This window comes from Mycteria americana, chromosome 10 (assembly GCF_035582795.1).
Source record: "Mycteria americana isolate JAX WOST 10 ecotype Jacksonville Zoo and Gardens chromosome 10, USCA_MyAme_1.0, whole genome shotgun sequence".
NCBI lineage: Eukaryota > Metazoa > Chordata > Aves > Ciconiiformes > Ciconiidae > Mycteria > Mycteria americana.
Genome location: NC_134374.1, coordinates 6,751,588 through 6,775,919, shown reverse-complemented (window position 1 = coordinate 6,775,919; position 24,332 = coordinate 6,751,588). Strand labels below are relative to the sequence as shown.

Here is a 24,332-nt window from a genome sequence, read left to right as displayed (position 1 = left end):
CAGAAAATGTTTTATTGCTTGCACTTTCTCACTCACACACTCTCTCTTACACACACACAGAGTCACTTATAGGGGGGAAAAAAAAAAAGTTAAACCTTCCAGCCTTATCACATGCTGCTTGGAGCAGCGTAACCTCGCTGAATCCTGCACTTGCAGCCCATTTAGCTCTGTCACTGTTCGCATCCAGCTTGCCTTCTTTAGTGAGGTGAAAACAAGGCAGGATCCAGGACACCAGCAGTTAAGTAGCTTATGGGTGGAGGGTTTTTTAACATGCTGGTGAAGGAGGCTCCCCCTGTAAGGATCCTATATGCAGATCCAGACAAGTGCTGGGGCCCTCACGGGGAGGCGGCTGCTGCCTCGGGAGCCACGTCAGCCCCAGGCAGCTGCGGTGCCTCTCACCCTGCCGCCCAGCCACGGCTTGGCCCCGTCTGCTGGAATTTGGTCTGGTTTGTGCTCCTGAGCCTGTAGCCTGGTGTTTCTGGGAAAAGCCTCTTTCTCTCTTAGGAAACGTTTCTGGCCTTCCAAGCCATGCAGAAGTCAGAAGTACAGGCATGAAACATTTTACCAGCGCAACCCAAAGGTGGCTGTACAATGTTTAAGAGTTGTTTTTTTCAATACATGTCTTTTTGTCATCCATTTGCAATCACCGTTAGTCTTGTGCTTTGGAAGGGAGCGCAGGAGAATCACATTCTTTTGATAGTCAGGACCCTTTGCGTGGGCTGAAGGGTGACTAACGGTGGCACAACCCTGCGAGCCAGACCCCTTGCACGCTGAGCATGCACCAACCGGGCTGGGCTCCCTCCCAAAGCTCACCGGAGCTCACGCAAGCCTGCCTGGCAGAAGCCCACACAGAGGGAGCCCGGACCACGGCTACCACCCTTTGACGGCAGTGAAGCCACAGTACTATCTCCTGAAACAAAAGGGCTGTAGGACACCCAGTCTGTTCAAAAGTGTTTCCTACTGCCTGCCAGTTCAGGCAGGACAGCATTATCATGCTTGTTAAACCCCACGTGTGAAAGTCACGTACGCCACGTTCTCTGGTAGCCGCATGCTAACCCTGCGCGGCCGACGGTTCCTGTCGATTCAAACCTCTCCTCCAGGAGCCCAGCAGCAGCATGGAAACACGCACGGATAGGTAAAGAAAAGCAGAGAAACTGTCATGCAAAAATAATTTATTTTTCAAAATTGTACGCAGGGGTGGTTTGTTTCAAGTTCAGAGAATATCTAAAAGCAAAGAATGATGTTCTCCACTTCACTGGTTGTTCTTGGTTGCTCAGTGCATTGCTTAAGCTTTTGATGGTTTGTGCAAACCACAGATTTTGTACAGCCCGGCAGTGGTGGCCAGTTCTGCCGAGTTACAGGGCAGAGAGCCTGGTGTGATGGGGAATCAGTTAGCGGGGATCCTCATGGTGCCACTTCTGGAATATCTTTAGGAGCTGTATGAATGACATACAGCCCACCCAAGGCAAGGACACTTTAAGCGATTTTCCTAAGGCCATAAAAGGGGACTTGCCCAGTTCTGCATAAATGCCAACCAGAACAAAGCAAAGCAGAGTCCAAAGTTAAGTAATGTAAAATTAGTAACTAATTATTTATTAGGAACTAATCTTGAAGTGAAAAATATTTTATACTTGAAAGTACAAGGAGAAAAAAAGACAGTACACTATTTAGTAGCTGATTTTTTTTTATCCTATCTTAGAAAAAAACCCCAAACCCTAAATTAAAAACATTCTTAAACTTAAAACTTCTAAATTTTGAGCTAGAAATTCTATGAAATACACATTTCTGCAAATGTTACAAGAAAACTCATGGAGTTGTATTAACTATCATATAAATCGTTCTGTTCTAGAGCATGGACTAGAGGAGACACTGGAAGATATGGTTATGTCACACTTGGAGAAATGTCTTCATGACGGCTGCAGGTGGAAGTCATGGCCTTCATTTCTCCCTAAGAAAAACAATCACAGAGACATGAAAGGATGACCACTGCAAGGAGAGGGAAAGATCAGAAGGTTTGTACCTACAGACCGAGGGCGCTGGGGAGGGCAGGTAGCCACCGCCCGTATAGCACTCAGGAATACATACTCAAAATCCATTTTCTCATCCCATTGACAGGCCCTATCCCTAACGGGCACCTGAGCACCAGCATTTCAATCACACAGTAGCACAGTTAGGGAATATTTTCGGCAATGCCACCCTGCTGGCTAGTTCAGGTCAAAGATGCAAATAAGTCTAAGACCTCCATCCCCACCGCCGTGGAGGGCTGTGCTCAGCCACAGCCAAGGCTCCCTCCACCCCACGAGTACCTGGGGGGTATTTGGCTTTCGCGTGGTTGACGACTGGGTGCTGCAGGGGCGTTATGATGCCTTGGTCGGGTTTCTGGAAGGCCGAAATGAGGTTGTGCACTTTGCGAAAGAGCCGCCGGTGGACCCCGGGCGCTGTCTGCAAAGCCAAAGGGTGAGAGGTGAGAGGGGATGCTGGGTGCTGAGCGAGCGTCTGTGCTGGGCTCAGGGCGCTGGCACAGAAGCCTCGTCCTCAGAAAGGCACGCACCCCCCAGGGAAGGAGCCAGCCCTTCACTTGGACCCCCAGATGTGCCAACTTAAAATAAGTGAATGAGCCGTGCTGCCCTCCTCCTTGCCCCGGGCCATCGTGGCCTTCCGGCACAAAGAGCCGGTGCTGGCAGTGTGGTGATACAAGGCTGGAAGAGGGACGATTTCTTAATCGCTACAAGAGAAACCCAGAGCCTGCCGTGCTTATTAGGCAAATTCCCAAGTGATCTTTCACTGTTTCTGCCCCTGATTTATTGCAGCCAGTGATTCAACCCGCAGCCTGGGGTTTATCAGTAAGATACTTCCAGCCTGGAAATACCAGTAAGACAACCTAGAGAGCTGCCTGGCACTTACTGGGGAGGGGGAGTCCTTACACCACTAAATGCAGGCATGGACACAGCCTCTTTGCAAGCCTTTCTCTGAGCATTCAATACTGGCTTATGTGTCCATTGAGTATTCCTGTCTCTCTCTTGTACAAAGGCAGCAGCGAAATGTTACCTATTTATTAAAAGTGGGAGTTTTTCCATCTTTCTACGTTAGCATCTTTTCAAACACTGTGGAATGAAACTGTGTCTGCTTTTAATCAAAAATCAAATGTTTCTTTTAAACCCTTCAGGGCATTCTCGTAATAACTCCTCCCCACCAAAGTCACGGGAGGACAAGCATAGGTCCTGCTCACCCGAGACGCTGCTCTCGCCCAGCAGCCATGGGCTACATCCTGCCTCGCTGGCACCGGCTGGAGGCTTCACGCTGGCTGGGATTTTACCGGCACTGTTTTAATTTCCCTGCCTCATCCTTGAAAGATGAGTGCGACCTGAGCTTGCTCAGAGACTAACCAGCCACGGGGAAGGAAGCAGGGACGGGAAAGCACCAGCTGCAGCTGGAGCCTGGTTTGGCCTTGGAGGCACATTTCATGGGGATAAGTTGGATTTAGGCTGCTGTCAACAGCTGAGGCCAGCGCGGTCTTAGCAACATTTACTTAAAGGTTTCCGTTTGCTTAAAGGAAGGGTTGGTATCATGGGTCTGTAGCTAGCGCCTTTCCCCGCAGAGGATGTATTGAGTCCTGGGCCTTCACGACACCTACGCTGTGAAACACAGATAAGGTTGGCCTAAAATACAGCGAGGGGAAGCCCAAGACCCATAGGTAGGAAGCCAGTGGAGGTCACGGGGGAGGAGTTGCAGCAGGCCTATATAACACCAGAAAAACCTCACTGCAGATGCCGACGCTACCTGGGGCCAAAGCAGGCTGCAGCCTCGCTCAGGGCATTATCCTCCAGGCGGAGGTCCCTGGGGGTCCTGGCATCCTTCCCGAGACAGCAGTGCTCAGGCTGGGTGCACTACCACCCCACCCCACCCCAAAAACCCTCCTGCTTCGGCAGTGCAAATCTGCAGGGTGCTCCCGACGCCTTACAGGAACGAACAAGCAAATTCTTCCTGGGTACCATTCCCAAGGGTGACACGGGTAATTATTCGCTCTGCAGTAACGTGAGTCACTTTTACTCCCCGATCTGCTTCTGAGTAACCCCAGGAATCAGCCTTGTCTTCCAGAGCACTGCAACCACTTCTATTACAATAATGGCCAAGGAATTATGCCTGTCTAGAAATTATTTAATGTTTGTAATCAGTGTTCATTAACGTGCAAACAGAAAGCTAATTATGAATTAATACACAGAGTGCATCCAAAGAACAAGACCTTCATAAAAGAAATACAAGTTAGCATCCCGATTCCATCAACCCAAATAGTCGTCTGTATTGAAAATGGTGTTATTCTACACTTGAATTGCCAGTTTCTTATCAGATGGCTGAAAATATATTTTGTATCAAGTTTTGGCTACCCTATATAGTTTTGCACCAATGATGAATTAATCCAATGAGAAATTAACTTTAAAACACTGTAGATTGAAAATAATGTCCTTAAATATTCTGACATTAATGGTATGTGGGATAGAAGGGAACTGATTGTGCTTGTCAAATTATAAAAACACAATATTTTTACCATTTAAAATGATGCAAAAGAATGCACTATTGCATTATGCAACAGCTGAAATGTAACAGGGAATTAATTTATGAGTTCAAGACTGTCAGAAGTGGCACCAAGACATCTTAGTGATGGGCGCACTCAAGATCGATTACCTTCGATGAAAATCAGACTATGCAGAAACATGAATAATTTGAATATATTTCATTAAATCAATACGAACATCAAACAGGATGTAGAAATTTTCAGAAGAGAAAGGAGAAATACACACCTCAGCGCTCCAGGACCCACTTTCTGTCTTGGACACTCTGTAGGTATAAACGTAACCCTGATGCCTGTGGGAAAAAAAAAATCAACAGGTATTTATTACTCGTTTCTACTGTCAGGCTTCACCACAAGAGGTACACTCTTTTATGTGGGATTCAGTTCATCTGCTAACCTTTCCTTAAAAATAAATTAATCTATAAAGGCTCTAGGTAGATAAAAAAACTGAGACGCAGGTCAGAAGCAGTGTTCAGCCTACTGGGTTCTTTTTGGATGAGAGGGATTGGTGTGACTCAGATCTAGTTTAGCAATATTCAGTTATTCTAGGTTAAGTGCCATTGCTTTCATTCCTGCCTCAGCATTTTTTTTTTTCCAGTGACCTCCTTTTACTGAGACACACCAGACATACTTTCCCTGGAAAAAGAGAGGGTGTATTATTGGCAGATGATAGCATTACTGTATTGTGATTGATTTAAATGCAGATGTTCCGAGAAGCAACAGCATGAGTGTAATTTATTTGGAAAGCGAGACCCACAAAAGCAAGGTGAATTACTCTTTGCCTTGCCTGTACATTCCTAACTCTCAAATACTGATGAAGGAGACTTATAAGAGTGTGGAATCTTCCTTCTTTTTAAATCTAATTTGAGTCTTTCGAGAATAAGGAGTCATACACTAATAACACAAGACATACTCCTGTCCACAGTCAGTCTTGCTTCTCTTACGAACCCAACACGGTGAATGATTTACATGGTAGATTATTATCCTAATATCCAAAAATTTAACTCAGAAGCAGAGACAATTGATAGTAGTTCCGTGGCTGCAACATTAGTTTAGATGGTATCGGATAAGAAAGACGGTATTTCATACTACGTAGATTTACATGAATGCGTAGCAGGATTTTAGGGACCATTCCCTATTTCAGCATCAATTCTTATTCTTAAGAAAGCAGAAAAATACTATATTTCTTTCCAATTATACACGGTATTATAGTAGTTACTACAAAATAGCGAAACCGTCAATGACACAGATACCGTATGATTGCAATTACTTACACTCTGTGTCATGGCTCCTGGATAAATTCTTGTTAAAAAGTCATTACAGCAACCTTTGCAAAGCGGTGTCTGATATAATTTACCCAAGCAGGAAGTTGTTAACAGTTGTCACACTGCTACAGCCCCACGAAGTGGGAGCAAAAATGCCTGTCGTGATTTGCGAGCTCTCCCCCCACCACTCGACTCCCACTGTGATTAAATTCAGAGGCAGAAGACACAAAGCCGTTCCCTCCCGTCAGGGCTGCTGCGGTGACAAACGCCCTGTGCAGCCGCTGAGACGCTGCCCTCCTCCTCCTGTATGGGAACATGCCTGACGCAGCCCCACGACCCCACCACAACTTCATCCACCCCTTCGTGTTAACCAAGGGAGCGTTTTCCCCAGAGACACGACTTTCCACCTGGCACCAGATGGACGTGAAAAGTGGCTGGCCACGCTCACTTCATGGAAACCTAAGGAGGAAAACAGCCGCTGCTACCCCACTTCTTCCCCCAGCAAGCTCCACTGCTGCAGTCCCTCAGGGATTCCCAAGTCCCTTGGGAAGAGGTGTCAGCAGCCTGCGGCGGCTTGGGGGAGGAGGGAAGGACGGGGAAGGACAACACTGTTCTCCTGTCCATGCCATGGCACTGCGGTCACTGGTGTTTGAGGCCGCAGCTCAAGCCCGGTTGTTTGAAAGCACATCCCTCTAAGCCACTAGATACGGTCATCTCCAGGGAACCCAGTGTCTCCCATTAGGGTCCTTAGACAATCTTGTACCATCACGTCCTTTCTTAAAACCTCTGAGAGCTGTGCCTGCATTGTCAGCTTTTCATGAGTCACTGATGTTCACATGAATCTTTTCTTCTTAGAAATCACAAGGGGCTTTCCTGCACCTACATATGTAGCACACCGGCCAATATATGATGACTGAAACCAGGATTTTACAGGCCATAGTGTACTGGGAAACACCAGGGAGGTCCTGGCATTTTGTCCCCTCTCTTTGAAGTGGGTATTTGACCATCTCCACAGTGATTTCTTTTCAAGCCTCAAAACCAACAGAATCAGTATGTAAAAATCTAAAACTCACTCTCTTGCCTCCTGTTTTTAATAATACCCTGTGCATATTGCCCGTGCTTGTCCTTGGTTGTCCCAAAGCATTCTGACTGCTTCAGTCGCTTTAAAATCTGATTTTTCCACAAATGGCTCAGTTGTCTGGAAAGCTACCATCTGTTGTTTCTTTCATTATTTTCTCTACCTAAGAGATTGCGTGACTTGAAGCAGTTGAGGGGCTGGGGTGCTGCCCTGACTCTGAAATGTCTGATGGCTTTCAGCACTCTGCCAGAAGGGTTTACTAAGCTGGACAAATTGAAAAATAGAGGTCAGGTAAAGTAATATTCAGGGCCAAAGCAGGGTGAGGTATAAGATAGACACCTATCCTGCATTTTTCAAAAAATTCCACTGTAAAATATTTCAGCTGAGCCCAGAGAAAGCACAAAGGATAGCTCAGATTAAAATCCCACAAGACACAGAAAAAGGAACAAGAATTCGGGAACATGGACGCTTTGAGCACAGCACGGAGAATGGGAGGAGTATGACATTGCTATCACAGCCTCGCAAGGGACAAGCGAGAGCTCTCCACTCACCTGGCAAATGTACATTTTTTTCCCAGAGCAGGAAAGACTGAAAGGCCTGAAGGGATTCGCTGTGCTTAAGCTGAAGAACACAACGTTATCATCTGTTGTTGGCTCGAAGCCATCAGTAAACATAGCCACTCTGCAGATGGGAGATGGCCCAGGACCACCACACCTGCTTCTTCAAAGGAAATGCACAAAGGAAGGAAGATGCCTTTTGTTAAGAAGGTGAACAGCTAGATCTTCCCATCTAACTGCTTTCCATTGGGAACTTTGTTTCCACAAAATGAATCACAGCTCTGCTGATAAGTACTCTCCCAACGAATATGATCTTATCAAAACTTTCTGTTAAGCAGCAGGAACTTACTTCATTACCACTTCAAAGTGCTTTTTACCTTCCATGTGCGAGTGACATGATTTTGATGAGCCAAGTTCTCTTTACTGCTACATGGGCACAGCCTCCCGTGAGACAGGTTTTTATGATTTTTAAACTACCCAACATTAACTGAGATCAGTGTGGACTGAAGGAAGATCAAGGTGTTTTTCTTAAAACAAAAATCAAATACAAAAATTAAAATTGAGATTGTATAGAACATTACCTTCCAAAGAGCAAAACACGTAACATCAGGCAAAAGCAGGTGGAAAAGTGCATTTACTGGAGCTTAGGTTCTCAGGAGATGAGAAATTCCCCAGCCACCATGAGGGGACAGCTCAGTTTTCTATATTTTACTCAATCCCTGGCAGAAAAAAGCTCCTAAGGTGACACAATGTTCCTGTATGTGGTGTGGCCACGTAGCTAAAGCCAAAACCCAAACACCATGGGGCCTGGGCATGGTGCTAGTCGCTTGGTGCCTCTCACACAGCTTATGCTATGAAGCCATTACCGGTAAGATGCAGGCCAAGGCCACCGCTCAGTGACCTGAACTCCTCTCTCTCTGCTGGACAACACCAACAGGAGATGGACACATGTCACTGAGAGAAGGATTTCGGAGAGCACCCTTACAGTGGCACTGGCGTACCAGCACATCTTGGAGGAGGACCAGCTCTTGACACCCGGGCAAAGACCCAACGAAGGGCTCCCCCATCCCTTCATCTGGCCCGAGGATGGCCACAGGCCTCAGTCACAATTGCAAAGCTCCTCTGTCATGCCAGTGAAGCTCAAGGGACGGGAGCAATTGTGAATTAACAGCTTGCTGAACAAGGCCTTATAAATTTTTGATCAAAGACAAAAAATGCCAAAATGCTGATGAGGGGAAGCAGAAAACAGCCGTTGCTGTAAGGACAATACTGGATAGCACAAAAGAGTGGTTTGGTCACCACTGATGGTGTTTTTATGTCATCTCACTTACTTTTTCATCTCCATAACAAAGGTTGTGTTATACCAGCTGGGAACTGCACCAGCACTGGCTCTGTTGCAGTACCATCGCTGGGAAAACTTTGTCAAAGGAAAGTCTAGAAAAAGTTGCTATTACAGGAAACAGTCCACGTTATATTATAGGCTTTTTTCTTTATAGCTAGATAATTCCTCCCAAAGAGCTACAAAGGCATCATTCACAGATGACATACTGAGACAGCATCTGTCTACCTGTCCTCTCCACTCCTCCTTTTCAACTGTGATCAGACTTGTTAAAGCCGCAGTTACTTTAACAGGTGAATAATTACAATCTTCTGCACCATTGAAATAGCCAGAGGATATTAGCAGCATGCTGCAGATTAAAATTAACCATGACATTTCAGCTGCATGGTATATTTTAAAATCATTTCCAAATGTTTTGTATCTCAGTTGGGAAATTTTATTAAACTAATTTGTATTCATTTCTGGGTCCAAAATGGAACAAATATAAAGAGAGAAAGAGAGAGAGACAGGGGAAAGCCATGTCAGCAATAAATGACATCAATTTCTTCCTCTTTACATAGCTTTCTCTTCTGATGTCTTTGCACTATATCAATCAGCTGTTCTTATCTGGTATATTTGCATCCTGACCTTACCTTGGAATTTCACTTTACAATATTGCTTAAGAACCAAACAGTGCTCCTGAGCATTATATACTGCCCATACTCAGTTTCTTATAACTTTGCCACATTTCAGCCTTTCAGACTGAAATTTTGTTTCTTAGGTGTTTGCCTCGACCTTATTTAGGGATGGAGAATGCAGAAGTGCCAGAAAAGGGGCCATGTTAGGCAAAACAATGCTTTTCCCACATTAAAAAAAAAAATTCCAATTGTTGTTTTTTTGGCCCAGTTTTTAGAGTAAGACATAAAATTTGTTTGGAGGAAGGTACATCTCTTGCAGTCTCCGAGAGAAAGCAGTGGTGGCTGTCTAGGCTGCAAGAGAAGCGCTCTCTAAAGGTTGTTAGCAGTTGTGGCTGCACCGTGCCTGGGCTGGCTGTACCACGGGCACTCAGCTACGGAGTGTCCATGATCTCAAGCCACGAGTGATGTATGTATGTATGTTGCCTGGCCTTGATTAGCAGGGAAAAAACCAGAAGGTAATTTAGATTGGGCATCTTGGAAAGGAAGATTGGGACTGGGTGGAGTGGGTGTGGAAGGAAAGAAAAGGGGACCCGTGTCTATGTAAGCTGGGCAAAGAAACAGCAATGAAAATTGAACCCCTGGGAGAGAGTAAGACTAAATGAGTAAGGAAGGGGATATATGGCGGTGAAGCATGAGGGGGCTTGAACTGGGAGCAGCACAAAATGCTGGAGGGGTGAAAAAGCCAGGAATAGAAGGCGGGTGGTTTGGAAGCAGAAGATGTATGAAACAAGGAAAGAGCCCTCAGCAATGCACCCAAAGTCAGCAGGCTGTACAGAATAACACTGGGTAGTCTCAAAATCCATTCCCCTGCCCCTCACTTTGGGAACCCAAAGCTAAAGGGTGCTGCAGGCCTGAGCCTCCTGCATCACAGTTTCTCTTGTGTGAAACGGAGTTTACAAACTCTTCATCTCACAAACTGAGATTAGCAACCGCTTAATGCTGTGGAGATGAGTACTACTAATGCTATGGAAATGAGTACTACAGGAGAGCTCATGGGGGACTCAGTACTTTTGGGGGGGGGTCAATGGCACGCAGCAGATAACATAATGCGCATGAGAGGTCAGGTTGCAGCTGCTTCTGCCTTATCTGGAGGTGTTTGACGCAGGTGGATCAGTTCCTGAACGCCCAGTCAGAGGGACCAACTTCAGGCAGCATCCCAGTGGGCAACCCTGGACCAGGAACGTGGCAATGGCATGGGCACCACAGGGGCTACAGAGGTGGGAGATGGCTACCACAGAGCCAAAACTCGTGAGGTCAGGGGAATCCACAGCAATGCCTGGGAGCCTGCACGTCCCACGTGTGCTCATCAAGGTCTCCCGTGTGTGCTCATCAAGGTCTCCCCTGCCCAGGGTACCCCTGAGCTGCATGGCTTGACCCATGCGACAGAAGTGACAGCTGCCAAAATGATGAAATGGTCAATCCAGCCGTCCACTTAAACTTTGTTCCTTTACTTTCTTTTTCCTTTTTAATTGTTATATTTCTGCTGGGTTTATTAATCATGGAAAGATCAAAAAGTCTTGTTATTGAACGTAGGAGAAAATCCTATTTAAGCTTACAGCTCCTCACTCTGTCCTGGAATTTGCATTTTCTTGTTGACAAGCAGCCTGGTTCCTGCCTTATTTAGGTCTCAGACATACAGTCAAGGTACAGCAACTTAGCAATTACCACCCATCAGCTAACCCAAGCTGAAGAAATAGCATTCACATTGAGATGATGCGCAAGATACAAGCTCTATGTCAGCAAGAGTGAATAAAATAGTTTAAATTAGTGTTTACAACACCTGAAAAGCCCAACAGAGTTACTGTAGCTTAACTCACAGCAGCACTCTACACACCCACTTGAGTTTACAATTCTGTCACTGATTCCCCTACCAACACTTCTTGTGGCAAAAATTTACGCATGATACTGAATCAGTAACTAGTATTAGCTTGCCGTAATGCTGTAGCATTATAAAGCAAATGCATTATCTTGATTTTCTCTTCTGAAATTAACAGAAGCTTGAAAGAGCAAGTCAAATCTTGTGAAATGTCTCTGAATTTACGCACAGATTTCTGTGGAAGATTATCAGCATCTTCACCACTTGAACACTCCTAACCATCAGTAGAAATGCCGCTGATTTACCTAAAGAGCAAGTGTGTAGCCTTTCCGAGCAGGGTTTATGTTGGTCTGGTACAAGGTGATGCCAGCCAAAAGCAATGCCTCGAAGAGGAATTTCTTCAAACTTGGAAATAAAATGAGAATTTATTCAAATCTGAGATGTCAAATAGAAGGAAATTACTTTATGGTGGGCCAGTAACTAAGCTTCATGAGTTACTATGTCCTCCAGAATAGTACCTCACGAAGGCAAAAACTCATGAAATAAGGTTATCTGGTGAAATTTCTTTCATCACTTCAGGCAAAACTCACAAGGAGTGCAATAGATAAAACACTGTCAATAGCCCTGTAAATGTTACTGTTTCATATTTCTATGAAACACTTCTCGGTATGTTTGGGAGTAATTCAGTGTAGCTCACTTTCAGATTTCCTCTTTCTCTCAGAGCAAGGTAGGCACGTTCTGACCATAAAATCCCTGAACCTGAAATCACTGCTTCAACGAAATCCTCAAAACACAAGCCTACAAAACCAGGGTAGAGCTAATCTAGGTTCTGTACCTAATGATTGTACCCATTCTGTCATTTACAGATTCGTTAGCATAGCGGTTACCCACTGTTCAGGCTGTCTACCTTTGTAAAATCTTCCCAAGAAAAGCCATTGGAATATCTGAAGGCCATTAGCCAAGTTATTCTCAGCAAAGACAAAGCTCACTCTGATTAGCAGGGAGCTGGAATACTCACCTCAGTAGAATTTACCGTTGTGCTGTAGAAGACTTTTTTTGAAGCTGAAAATAGTGCGTGATATTTACAATGGCAACCTTGAATTGAGGGGCTCCTCCTCAGAGAGAAGCTTTTGTTCCAAATTACATTTTAAATGATGATGATTATTATGTGTGGTGTTATAATAAATGCAATTATTCTGCCATTTCTATCAAAAATATTACATGGGAAACAAAAGAAACGCTAAGCTGAAGCTGGCTCATGATCCTTCACGCTGTACAGCTGATACATCTGGCACATCAGAAAGTTTCAGCATGTTGCCTGAACTTGTGCACTCTGGTTATGGTGAGAGAAAAAATAGCACACATAAAATCTGATAGGACTGCAGCTTATCCCTGTTGCCATTACTGTTGCTTCAAGAGATCTAAACAGCTCTCTATTCCAGCTTTTGATTATTCTCCACAAATTGAATGCAGCACAGTACATGAATGGCTGGTTTCAAACAAATAATCTGAACATACAGTTTGACAAGTATGTCATGTTTAGCTTATTTAAAGGTCTGAAACAGCTACTAATATTCCAAGTATTTTCAAGTATCTGAATTTTAAGACCCAAACTGCAAATGCTTTATCTTTGCCAACTCGGGCATGAGCTGCTTGTTTCTGCATGTGTGCTCATATATCTGCAAAGGAAAGTGGTGCTTTTGGCACTTTCAGGCATTTTACTTACGCATTTTTCAGGCACAGTTTAAGAGGCTGCTTCTCAAACTAGCCACCGTTACTGTGTCCTGTGTCCCCCATTGACTTCATTAGGAGCGGCGTGCACAGAGGATTTCTGAGGGTGCTAAAAACGTCAAATGGGGTATTGAGCAGAGAGGAAACCGGACCAGTAAAGAAAGCTCCCTGGAACAATCAGGTTCTGACACTGAAACCTTGGCATACTGCATGCAGAGCCTAACATGTTTACGGGTAAAAAGTGTACATTTTTTAAAGCATATGCATTTCTTCTAGCCCAGTTTTCAGGAACAGCAAAAATCTTCTTGCTTTTCAATGCGACCCTAAAAAATTTCCAGGGAAAGATTGTGCTGCTCTGTTCACACGTTCAAAACATGATGAACAACATCCTTAAAGTATATATCATCAATTTAATAATGCTATTCATACAATGAAGATCTTGGAAGCATCTGATATTAAAAAACTTTGCCAAAATCTGCAGGCAGCACCTCTGTTTGCAAGAGCCCCAGGGGACACTGTTGCAAATCAAAACCTTTCCACTCTTCCATGCATAGTTTAATTGTGGTCTTAAAATATTTATGAAAGTGGGTTCTTAGTGCTTTGCCACAGCCACACCAAAAAACATTCTCTCTTTGAAGGCTTGCAGGCATGCCATGTGCACACTGTGACTTCGGACAGCAGAAAGCAGCATTCAAGGAAGATAAAGCAATACTTGAGGAGAAACAAAGAAGAAAGCAAGCAGTTTTCTAGCCAAAGGCTCCAACAACAGGGGCCTGCCTGCCGCAGTTACCCGTCTCTGTAGGTCAGGTTTTATGCTACTACCTGTCTCTTTTATGCTTGCCCTGTAAAATCAGTGTCAGTTGCAAGGGATTCATGAAGTCTTTGACTCTTCTCCTTTTTAAAGGTCAGGGCTCCACTTTTTAATTGGAAGAGCAAAAGGCGGATGAGCCTGACCGTGAACACTGCTGCCCTTATTACGTGCCTTAGGAGGCTCAAAGACTGGCCAAATATATTAGGGCTTTTTGGGGGTGCCTGGGGGTGGTGGTGGTGGGGGGGTGGCATTACAAACTTATGCAGTTTCTTGGAAAAAGGAGGTGGTGTTTGAGCCTAAGCAGGACTTACCAGTTACAGTACCTGGAGCTGGAAGTGCAGAGCGGCCACCTATGCGAGCTCAAGCTGATGGCAGTATTGTCATTCCAATATTTGTTTAATGACTTTCTTGATAAGTGTTTCTTTTCTCTTCATCAGAACTGTGTCTTTTAATTTTGACAACTCCCTTCTTCCCCCATGGTAAAACAAAAAAAAAGAACCCTAAGAAGGCTTGGATCTGCAGAGCTGGGGGGTTTTAGGTTTGTTTTCTTTTACTTCTCCAGGGAAGTGCAGGGAGAAGGGAAAGAAGACAGACTGAACATGTTTAGATTTTGGAAAACTGGACTATTTTTCTCTTTTTCTTTTCCAAGAAGAGCAACAGAAACATCGCTGGCAGTATGAAACAGTTTCACTTCTGTTAGAAATTGTCATCGGAAACATGTGAATTTTTTTGTTTAGCTCTGATACTTACTGCAATATATCTAATGGCTGGCCAGCTTTGTTTCTCATGTTTCAAAGATCAATTCGGTACTTCCAGTAAACACGTTTTGCCTAATCTTGATATATCTAGGTATTCCTAGAGTGATCTTCAGCACGGATTCTGAACCGAAATGTAAATTTCTGAATAACTTTGTTATTCCTAATAATTTCCATTATTGATTTAGAAGAACGTATAAAGAAGATGAGAAGTACTGACTCTTTCTTTTATTTCATTTTTCTTAAACAGTGAATACAGCAACTGCATGTTTCCCTCCGTTTTTACTAAAGCTCTCATGCACATACGTGCTTGCCACCTGTTTCGTCTCTGTGCGTGATGTTCAGACTGGAATTTGGGGGAGGTTGAGTCCATTGGTTTATTTTGCCAAAGCCAGACTTCGCATCCTCCATTGAATACATATCTACACCTCTCATGCCTTCTCTACTTGCCCCTCCAATCTCTCCACTAAAGTGCTCTGCTTTGGGAAACTTTTCCCTGTCAAAGCACTTCTCTAGTTTATGGCCCATATTTCTTTAAACTGTCATTGCTATCTTCAGTGTGAGACCATCTCTTGGTATCTTTATGATAACTGTCTCCAAAGTTATTGTGTGATATCTTGTTTACTGTATCTGCTATTTCTTACATAAAGCTCTGAATTGAAATACTAAGAAGTATTGGAACCAAGGCTTAGCTGTAGCATTTTTCAGCCACCTTTCTGTCTATATCAGATCATACTCATCATAACATTTTCATTTAATTTTTTATCTGGATTTATCCAAGATGCTATTGGAAATTTCCCTTTTAAAAAATTTATTGAGGATCTATATTCTTCTATAAGAAGCCTGCATAACATTCTCCAGTAATATTTCTTGCTTTTACCCCTTTGCTTATCATATATATGTTTGAATGCAACATAACACGAAGACATGCATGGCCCGTAATTTCCAGAAACAATTAGGTTGGGTTCTGTTTCTTACTGAAGCCTCTTTTCTTTTTCTCCAAAGATTGCAGAGCTTCATAGTTAGCAATCCTTTCTGTTCTTCCTATTTTCATTTTATATGTTTTATTTCATTCATGAAATTTCTTCCAAAGGACGTAAATTACCACTAATATAGCAAAAACTCCCAACTGATTGTGTGCAGATGAAAGACCTTGTTACATACCTACACCCTGATTTAGACTAATGGTGGACTAATTTTAGCATTCTCTATTTTATTCAGCATTGTAACATTCTGCCTGACCCTTTCTCTAATGCCTTAGTTTCACCTGCACTGAATGACTTCTGACTGTTAAGGAGATATATCACCGTTTCTTCTGATGGTTATTTAAAAGAGATTCTGCTTTTATTGCCTATTCCCATCACAGGAATCATGGCACTCCTTACCTCTTGCTATGTCTATTCCATTTTCATTTAACTCAAGATGCTTCTTATTTCCCATTTTTCAGCTAGCTGTTAAGGTATTTGTTAGCAGTAGCACCTATCTTGGTTCACCCTCTGATTTCATGACAAAAGAAAAAATACATCTTCTGCCACGAAGATCTTCCTTGAGAAGAATTTTGTGTATTTCTGGATTGCCTATAACCTTCTTGCATGCCTCCATTTACTGGTCTACAACAGGGGAATAATAATGCTCACCCAGGGCTTAATTACGTATTGTTGGAAACGTATTCAAGACATTTGGGGAAAACCTAACTCAGGACTCTTCTTCCTCTTCTGGTTTTTTGCCAGGTACCTAAGTGCCCTCTGCTAGCTAATTTCTTGCTGGCCCTGAAACTGTTTTCTCTTGTATTCCTTCTCCTACTGAAGTAAGGCGCAAGTGTCTGTTTAGCCTTGGTAGACACATCTTTGTTCTTTTGATGCAATGTACAATATTCCATTGTACAGCGTTATCTCTCAGGAATTCCGAGAGTTCTGCTTTTACCAAAAGTAGGGTAATTAAATTGCCTCATTAAAACGAGGTCCTATGACTATAAAGCCCCTCAGCTCTCTCAGGGAAACCTCTCTACCCTCTCTCTGACAGACCATCCCATCAGATCTTTCCCCTTTCACCCTATTTGAAGAAACATTACCACTTAGTTGGTTACCCATCAGTATTTCATGTCCTTTACAGGTAGTTTACTCCAAGCCTGATGGCTCATGGGACACACGGCCTGACCGAGAGCATCCCAAAGCAAAGGCACGTTCTGAATGACAGCAATCCATGCTACCCTTCCCAATGACCGGGGACGCTGGGGATGCTGCTAAGCACACCCATGAGCACATTAGAGAAGCAGAAGACAGCGGGCAGAAAGCAAGAGGATTATCCAGCACAAAGAGGCAGCGCACGCCATCCCAAGTCAAGTTTCCTGGCTCTTCTCCACGGCACCTTGCTCATCCTTCCTACGTGCTCCAGGCCTGCTTTCTCTTTTTGTTTTATGCCCGTAGGAAGTGGGGGGTCTGCAAGGCAAAACCTGCTCCTCTTCGCTCTGCAAAAGACCCCACACCCCTTATGCACCCCTCTGCCTTAAGTCAAGGTGAAGGGGCCAAAAGTCTCACACATGTCTGCAAATGGTAATATTAGGACATATTTTGTCACTGTTATGTGGGAACACCCCGAACTGTGGATGCGAAGGCTGGAAATCAACTACCAACTTCCCGGCACCCCGCTCCCAGCCCCGCTGCCCTCGGCTGCCCCACACCCCCAGAGGCGATGGCGGCCGCGCGGGGCCGGCTGCACTCACAGCACACAGAGGCAGTAGACCCCCGGGATGCTCTCGCTGTCCCGCAGCAGGTAGCTGCCATCAGTGCCCGCCGCCAGCAGCAGCTTCTCCCCAGCCTCACGGGTGATGCCCCCATGGTAGATGGGCAGCGCGTCCATGCTGGGCCGTCTCTCGCAGCTCTCCCTGTGCACGGCACTGCCGCTGACTGCTCCTCAGCCGTCTGCTCCCTTCAGCATCTCCGTCTCGGTGGCAGATGTAAACAGGATGTGTTCACACCTCTGAAGCCTCCGCACAGGGCGAGACAGCACTGAGGGAAGAGTGAGGAACGAGCACAGTGTTTTTGTGTTTTTTTTTTCCTTTGCCCCTTTTTGTTTTCCTTTTTCGCAGGCTGTAACATCCTCACGGCATCGCAGCTCGCACACAGAGGTGTCATTTCACAGCCCACCCTCACCCATGTGGCTACGGCAGGGACATGACATGATGAAATGCACAACGGCTGCAGGGCCGATGGCTGCCCTGGGGCAGGGAGGCCAGGACCATGGCACCGTTGTCAGCGGCTGCCACCAGGCGCTTGTCTCCTCTGGCGTTAACCCAAGGGGGCACAAAGAAGGGCGAAGCCCCAAAGGCCCTCTGCAAAGCAGGGATCATTTTTTAACCTCTTATTTCTAAAGTCCCCAGGGGTGAGAAACTGGAGGAAGCAAGCTGGCCTCTCTGTCCCCGGCCTGCCAGGCCACTCGCCTCAGGCTGTGGGCACCAAGCAACGGCCCCTGCTCCACAGCAGCTGGTCCAGCACCCACAGATGCTGGCCCGCGACTGATTGACCTCGGGAATCGTTATTTTCATAGACTTTGGTGGTGTTTAATCACTGTTGATGTCAGGGGTGCTCATTATTTCTGCTTGGAGGCAGGCAACAGCCTCAGCACAGGCAAGGAGGCCCCTCACATCCTTCCTGATGCCACCGGTGCCACTGCTGCCTTCATGTGGTGCGCGAGCGGGCAGCCAAAATCCAGAGACGTGTCTGGAAAAGCCATTTCTCTCACCTGCTGTGGTCACAGACATTTCCTCAGTACGCTTGTCACTTGAAAGCTCCCATACGCACGTGCTTGCAAACGGGTCTGTTTGCAAACAAGCTGAAAATATGCTTTTATACCCCCATAGATATTTCCACCCATGGAAAAATCAAGCATGTTTCCTGGCGCTGAGCGGCACCGCACGGCAGTGACAAGGCGGCACTGCCCCTGCAACCATGGCCACCGGGCCGGCCCCTTTGGGTTGCAGCGAGCTCAGGGCTGAATTCATCCCTGGCACGAGGCCGCTGCACTCCCCTGATGAGCCACGTCCTCACACCTGGGTGTCTGAGCAATAACTCACTAAAATACAGCGATAAGTACGGATCGTGCTTATGATGGATTCATTTTAAATTGAGTTTGCTAGCAGGACAGGGCAGAATAAAATCATCTCACCCAGGTGTTCACAGAATGCTGTGTCCAGGTTGAAGTTAAGGATGGGTGAAAAAACAGCTCTCTAGATACACACACTTCAGGAACAAAAATTAAATTAAAAAACATCAAAAATAAGGGCTGCTCTTTTTAAGTTTCAATCAATCAAAATGTTTCCTCTTGATCGCTTCACAATGCGTGTCTTTCAATTCTGACCTTTAATATAGTTTTTCCTTGAAAAAGTTTTTTTTTCAAACTAGCTTTACCTTTTCCTTTTGAGGGACGGGCATTTCTGACCAGCGAGTCCCAGGGTAGTTCGCACACGGGGCACTGCACCGAAGTCACTGATGGCAAAGCTGCAGCTTTCGGAGGCACCGTGAGCCTCTTGCTCCGCAGGGAGACCCCGGCGAGCAGCTGCCTCCCTGCCCGGCGCCGGAGGGGCTGAGAAAGCTGCAGAAAACCTCAGCTGAAGAGGGACTGAAAACTTCCACCACCGTGTTTATGGCTTTTCTATATTGTTACGCAGGTGTTCATTACCCTTTTTACGCGAACCTGGGGACTCAGCTATCCTGCTCGGTTTTTTAGACCGGTTGTTAAAGTATTTGCACAAAAAAGGTAGAGCTGCTGCCTGCTGCAAATGTGATTAATCTGGACGGTGACAAGGTGTAAGCAAAGCACTGTTCCCTCATAAAGCTGCTGCCTATTTCTCCTCCTTTTCCAAACTACCTGTACTCTTGGGGATTTCATCTAACTTTCCCATTTCTTAACCTATTCTCAATATTAATAGTTGATTTCAGAAGAAGTATGTGTGTAGTTAACTGGAGAGGAAAAACAACCAGAATCATCCAATTCTGCAGATCTCATTGCCCCACTCATCAGATTTCAACTAAAGCATAGGTAGAAAATCATAAAACTTTTGACTACGAGATGCTCTCTTAATAAGGGAGTCACCATGTTACCAGGCCAGCCTGCATACTCCCAGCACTTTGATGAAGCAGTATGTATTACTGTAAAAGAGCTATAAACACCAATTTTGCTTTTGTGGGTCAGGAACCCATAAAACTCCAGCTACTGAACCCCGAAGCCCAGGCTTCCTTTCTGGAAGGAATACAAATTCCTTTATGGCCCGTAGGGGATACACAGCTTTTAAGAAGTAATGGAAATGCTGGATTTTGGAACAAGGGACGCTAAGCAAGCACTGAGGCACCAAACAGGATAAACCAAACCAAAGGACATAGGTGCTTCCTGGGCTGAGAAGAGGGAAACCATGACACTGCTAGCACAGCTCTGCACCACACCACCAAGGCTGGAGAAATTCTCCCTTCTCCCAAACAAGCCATCTTCACCGCGGCTTTGCACTGCTGGCACCCAGTCAGACTCACGCCGACTGCTCCATTTCTTTATCCATTTAATCTTATGCATCTAAAGAGTTGTTTGCCATCCTATTTCGTACTCCTGCGTATGCGCAGTGGGGCTGAGAAGGCCAACTGCAGAACTGAGCAGCCCGCTCGGGAGAGTAGGAGAAACAACAGAGAACCAAGCCTCAAAGGGGTGCTGCTCCTCTTTGGACTTAGGCCCCATTGCCTTCCCCTGAAAACGGTGATTTCTTTAGCACCCCAAGCCTTGCCCTGTAGGATGCTGGACACTTCTCTTGCTTCGTTTGGAGAGTATTCAGCATATTCTGGACACCAGTTTTGTACCTTCCCTAAATCAGTCCAGCCAGCAGTCCCTGCGGTATACTATAAAAAACTTATCTAAAAAATACATGAAGGAAAGGAAGCACTTAAAAGTGCTCTGAAATATTTGGTCATGAAAAACAGGCTTATAAAGATAGGCCTGCATAGACCTCTTGGGTCATCAAGTCTACTTCCCTGCTATCTTAGCCAAAGACATCATATAATCCCTTTCAGAAACTCATTATACTCCATCTTAAAAGTAGCTTGGGGTTTTTTGTTGTTGTTGTTCCCACTGTTCTCACTGGAAAGCAATTGCAGAACATCGCTATTCTGTTGTTTGGAAACCTGCTTCCAATTTCCATCCTAAATTTATTCATGACCAATTTATACTCATTTGTTCTTGTGCCAACATTGTCCTTTAGTTTAAATAGATGTTTTCTCTTCCTGGAGCTTATGCCTATATGGTATTTAGAGCGGCCTCCCTCAGCCTTCATTTTGCCAAAATCCCCTCACACTTAAGCCTCTCCCTTCCCGTGGTCACTCTAATGGTCTTTTTCAGTAGCTTCCCGAAAGTGAAGTGAATCATTTGTGAACAGCATGCGCTATCCTGGCTGATTTCTAACATGTGCCTCATACACCGTTACCGGCGTTTCATTACCCTGGTGAAAATACCTTGCTTTGTATGTTCTGTGTGTTTCCCCTCCTTATTTTTTCTTACCTATGAGCATGCAAGTATAGTAGAAACCCGGTTAACGAGACCCAGATGCACGAACTTGCACTCAAATCCTTCCAAATTTCATTCAATTTATCCTAGCCTGGTCCTCAAGGTCACTCAGTTCTTCCTAAATGAGAGTTTTATTTGTCTCTGCAGTGACAGTACCTCCCTCCCTTATGCCATTGGTAAATTCCATTAGCACACGCTTATTTTTTATGGGATCATCATTAATAAAAAATGTTAAATAGTATCAGGCCCAAGACTGATGCTTGGGAAGCTCTACTACCTTCCCTCAGTACTGATCTTCTCCTCCTACTACTCACTTTCTTATTCACTTTTCAATTTCTGTACTAATCTCCCATTTTAGCTAATAATTTCCCACATGGCACTGTACCAAATGCTGTACTTAAGTTTAGATAATTAGCTCTAAGCACTTCCTTTGTCTAGAAAAATCAATTATGATGATATTTCAGGCACCGGAACTTGTAGAAGTACCTGAGAAGTGGAGGTAGGGGAGACAAAATGAAATTACCTTAAGTTTTTTTAACACCTGCAAAGATTTGGGCTGATTTTCATTTTCAGATGAGCTGCTTCATTCATCCCTAGCGATGACATTTTCATACATTGTTGAATTTTATAACAATTCTGAATATTAAAACACTAATGCAAGAGCATCATTAAAATTCTTGAGTATTGTTATTTGACTGAAAATAAGAATCACCTTCAGGACCTTTATGAAATTAATGCTACTGCAGAACTGTAATAGGAAGGCCTTGTATAAAGGGCTATAAAGCAAGATAAAAAGTAAAATGTCTGTATTGGTAGTTTTGCTGATACAACAGTATTATCGTAAATGCCATCCCTGTAGAAGTACTGAAAAAGCAGCTTCAAAATCAGCAGCTATGGCAGTGTTTTTGAAAAAATATTTAACTGGGAAAATGCCACATTAAAACATAGCTAACTTTAAATATGATTTTCATTATTTCTTGTCACTTTCATTTTTAGTGTAATCTAACAAAATATTCAGAACAACTGTATAGAATAGTAGCTGCAGACAGAGACTTGCTAGTCACATACGAACGTAATTCTGAGACTCAGTAAAACGTTGGTTATTCCCCAGGGTACCTGCAGAGTCACCATTATCGTGTTTCCTTTTTGAGCTGAAATGAAAGAGGTTGGAAAAAGCAGGCTACAATTAGCAAATATGTAATTAGCTGTAAGGTTCTGAGCGTCAATACAGAAGGAGAATCCAAAGAAATTTTGGCCTAAATTTCAGATACTAGCATATATTTCTAGTGTTAGTCATGATATTCTGTGTATGTTGCTTGGGAAATAAAGGAACAAAAATGGAACATGGTTATAATGAAGTTTGGATGCAGGTGCGGATTCCAGCTTTATACTGCAGGATACCTACATTGCTCAGATCTCGTTCGCTTTGAGAAAGGCCAACCTGTAAGACCAGGCTGTCGCAGAACTGCTCAAATGTTTGGGTAGTTGTGAGGGCGGTTGTGGATCTAGGCTTTTGTCCCATTCAAATTACACATATAGCCCAGGGAAAATCTCCTTACCTCAGAATATTAAGTCCTCAAGTGGCACATTAGCTACTGTGACAATTTCTGTCCAGTGCTCAGAACTTGAAAAACCAAACTTTCTCATCACCTGGAAATTGGGTGTTTGGTGGCATCGATTGGAGTTGATTCTGGGCAATAACTGAGAATACAAAAGGTTATGGACCTTTATGAATGAAGCTCTTTACACTCATCAACATTTCTCTTCTGAGCACAGGTAAATACACACATACCATAAATGACGACATTTCACTGAACTTTAATAATATTATTTCCTCTGTGTGGTCTCACTGCTTACCTGTGCAGTTGTTTTGAATGCTTTGTGAGTGAGGTAAGACTAAAATTGAAAGCTACATAATATGGTGAAATTCATATTAAAAGTTATCTGTGTTTTAATGCGGTTTCTTTTACCGGTTAGTATTTCGTACTTCTTCCTTCTCCAGAAGCATTGCAACAGCTGGCAATTTTGCAGGTGCATGTGCATTACCAAGCAGAGATGGCATTTGCGATAACGTTAGCATAAGCAAAACTACTCACAGAAGCTTGCACCTTTTTATTTTCTGCTATTACTCTGTCAACCCTTTCCCGTAAAACTCGGCAATGCACAGGTAGTCATAAGCATTAGGCACCCAGCTGCTTTGGGGACCAGGACCTCCACGTCTTTATGATTTACCTGAATCAACTTCCAAGTCGACAGGGCTAAATCTATAATGACACTCTCAGGGTGGAGTAATGTCCACGCTGGAGCTCTTCCTGGATATATTCCTGTGCGAGCAAGTCTGGAGTTGAATATAAGCTTTAGAAACTAGATTTCCACACAACACACGCACAGTAGTTAAAACTTGATTTGCTGACATCCCATCCGAGTTCCTAACGGATATTTATCTGAATTACAACGGCACCAGGTAATTAGGCATAAATAAGGGCCTTTGTTCTGGAGGGGAGGAAAGTTTATCAATTCCGAACCATATGCAATTGCGTGTCTAATCTCTGCCTGCAATTATTTCAAATGCACATCCAGATGATAGCATTTATATTCATTCTGAGATTCATTGAGTTTGAGGCCAGAAGGGATCATTATACCATCTGGCCTGACCTCCTGGATATCACAGGCCATTACATTTCCCCAATTACCTCTATATTGAGCCCTGTAACATGTGTTTGACTAAAGCATAACTATTTTTGACTAAAGCTTATCTCCCAGAAAGATATCTAGTCTTGATTCAAAGCCATCAAGAGGAGAGAATCCACTACTTTGTGGGTACTTTGTTCCAAAGGCTAATCACACTCACTATTAAAAATGTAGGTCATGTTTCCAATTTGAATTTGTTCAGCTCCAGATTCCATCCGCTGGATCTCGTTATACTTTTCAGAGTTAAGTTAAAAAGCCCTTTGGTACCCATTATTTTTCCCCATGTAAGTGTTTATTCTCTGGAGTCAAGTCACCTCTCAAATATTTTGGTTTGGTTTTTCTAATAGGCTTCACTGAACTCTGAAAAATCACAGGATGAAGTGTTTTCTCCGGTCCTTCTTGTCTGTGTATTTTTAATTTTCCTGGTGTCTATCTCAGCAGTGCCCAGCCCCTCCTCGTGGTGCCGACGATGCACGGGGGTCTCCGCTGCCCTGGAAGCGCA

The 24,332-nt window shown here is 44.3% G+C and overlaps 1 protein-coding gene across 1 annotated transcript; it reads right to left on the bottom strand.

Annotated features, from left to right (window-relative positions):
- Positions 1 to 1,205: 1,205 nt before the first annotated feature.
- Positions 1,206 to 17,537, bottom strand: SH2D1A (SH2 domain containing 1A). Its single transcript, XM_075513165.1, has 4 exons — positions 17,322 to 17,537; positions 4,800 to 4,863; positions 2,307 to 2,442; positions 1,206 to 1,948 (listed from the first exon to the last, which is right to left on the bottom strand). The coding sequence occupies exons 1-4, from the start codon at positions 17,456 to 17,458 to the stop codon at positions 1,908 to 1,910; spliced, it is 378 nt and encodes a 125-aa protein (XP_075369280.1). The 5' UTR covers positions 17,459 to 17,537; the 3' UTR covers positions 1,206 to 1,907.
- Positions 17,538 to 24,332: the final 6,795 nt, after the last annotated feature.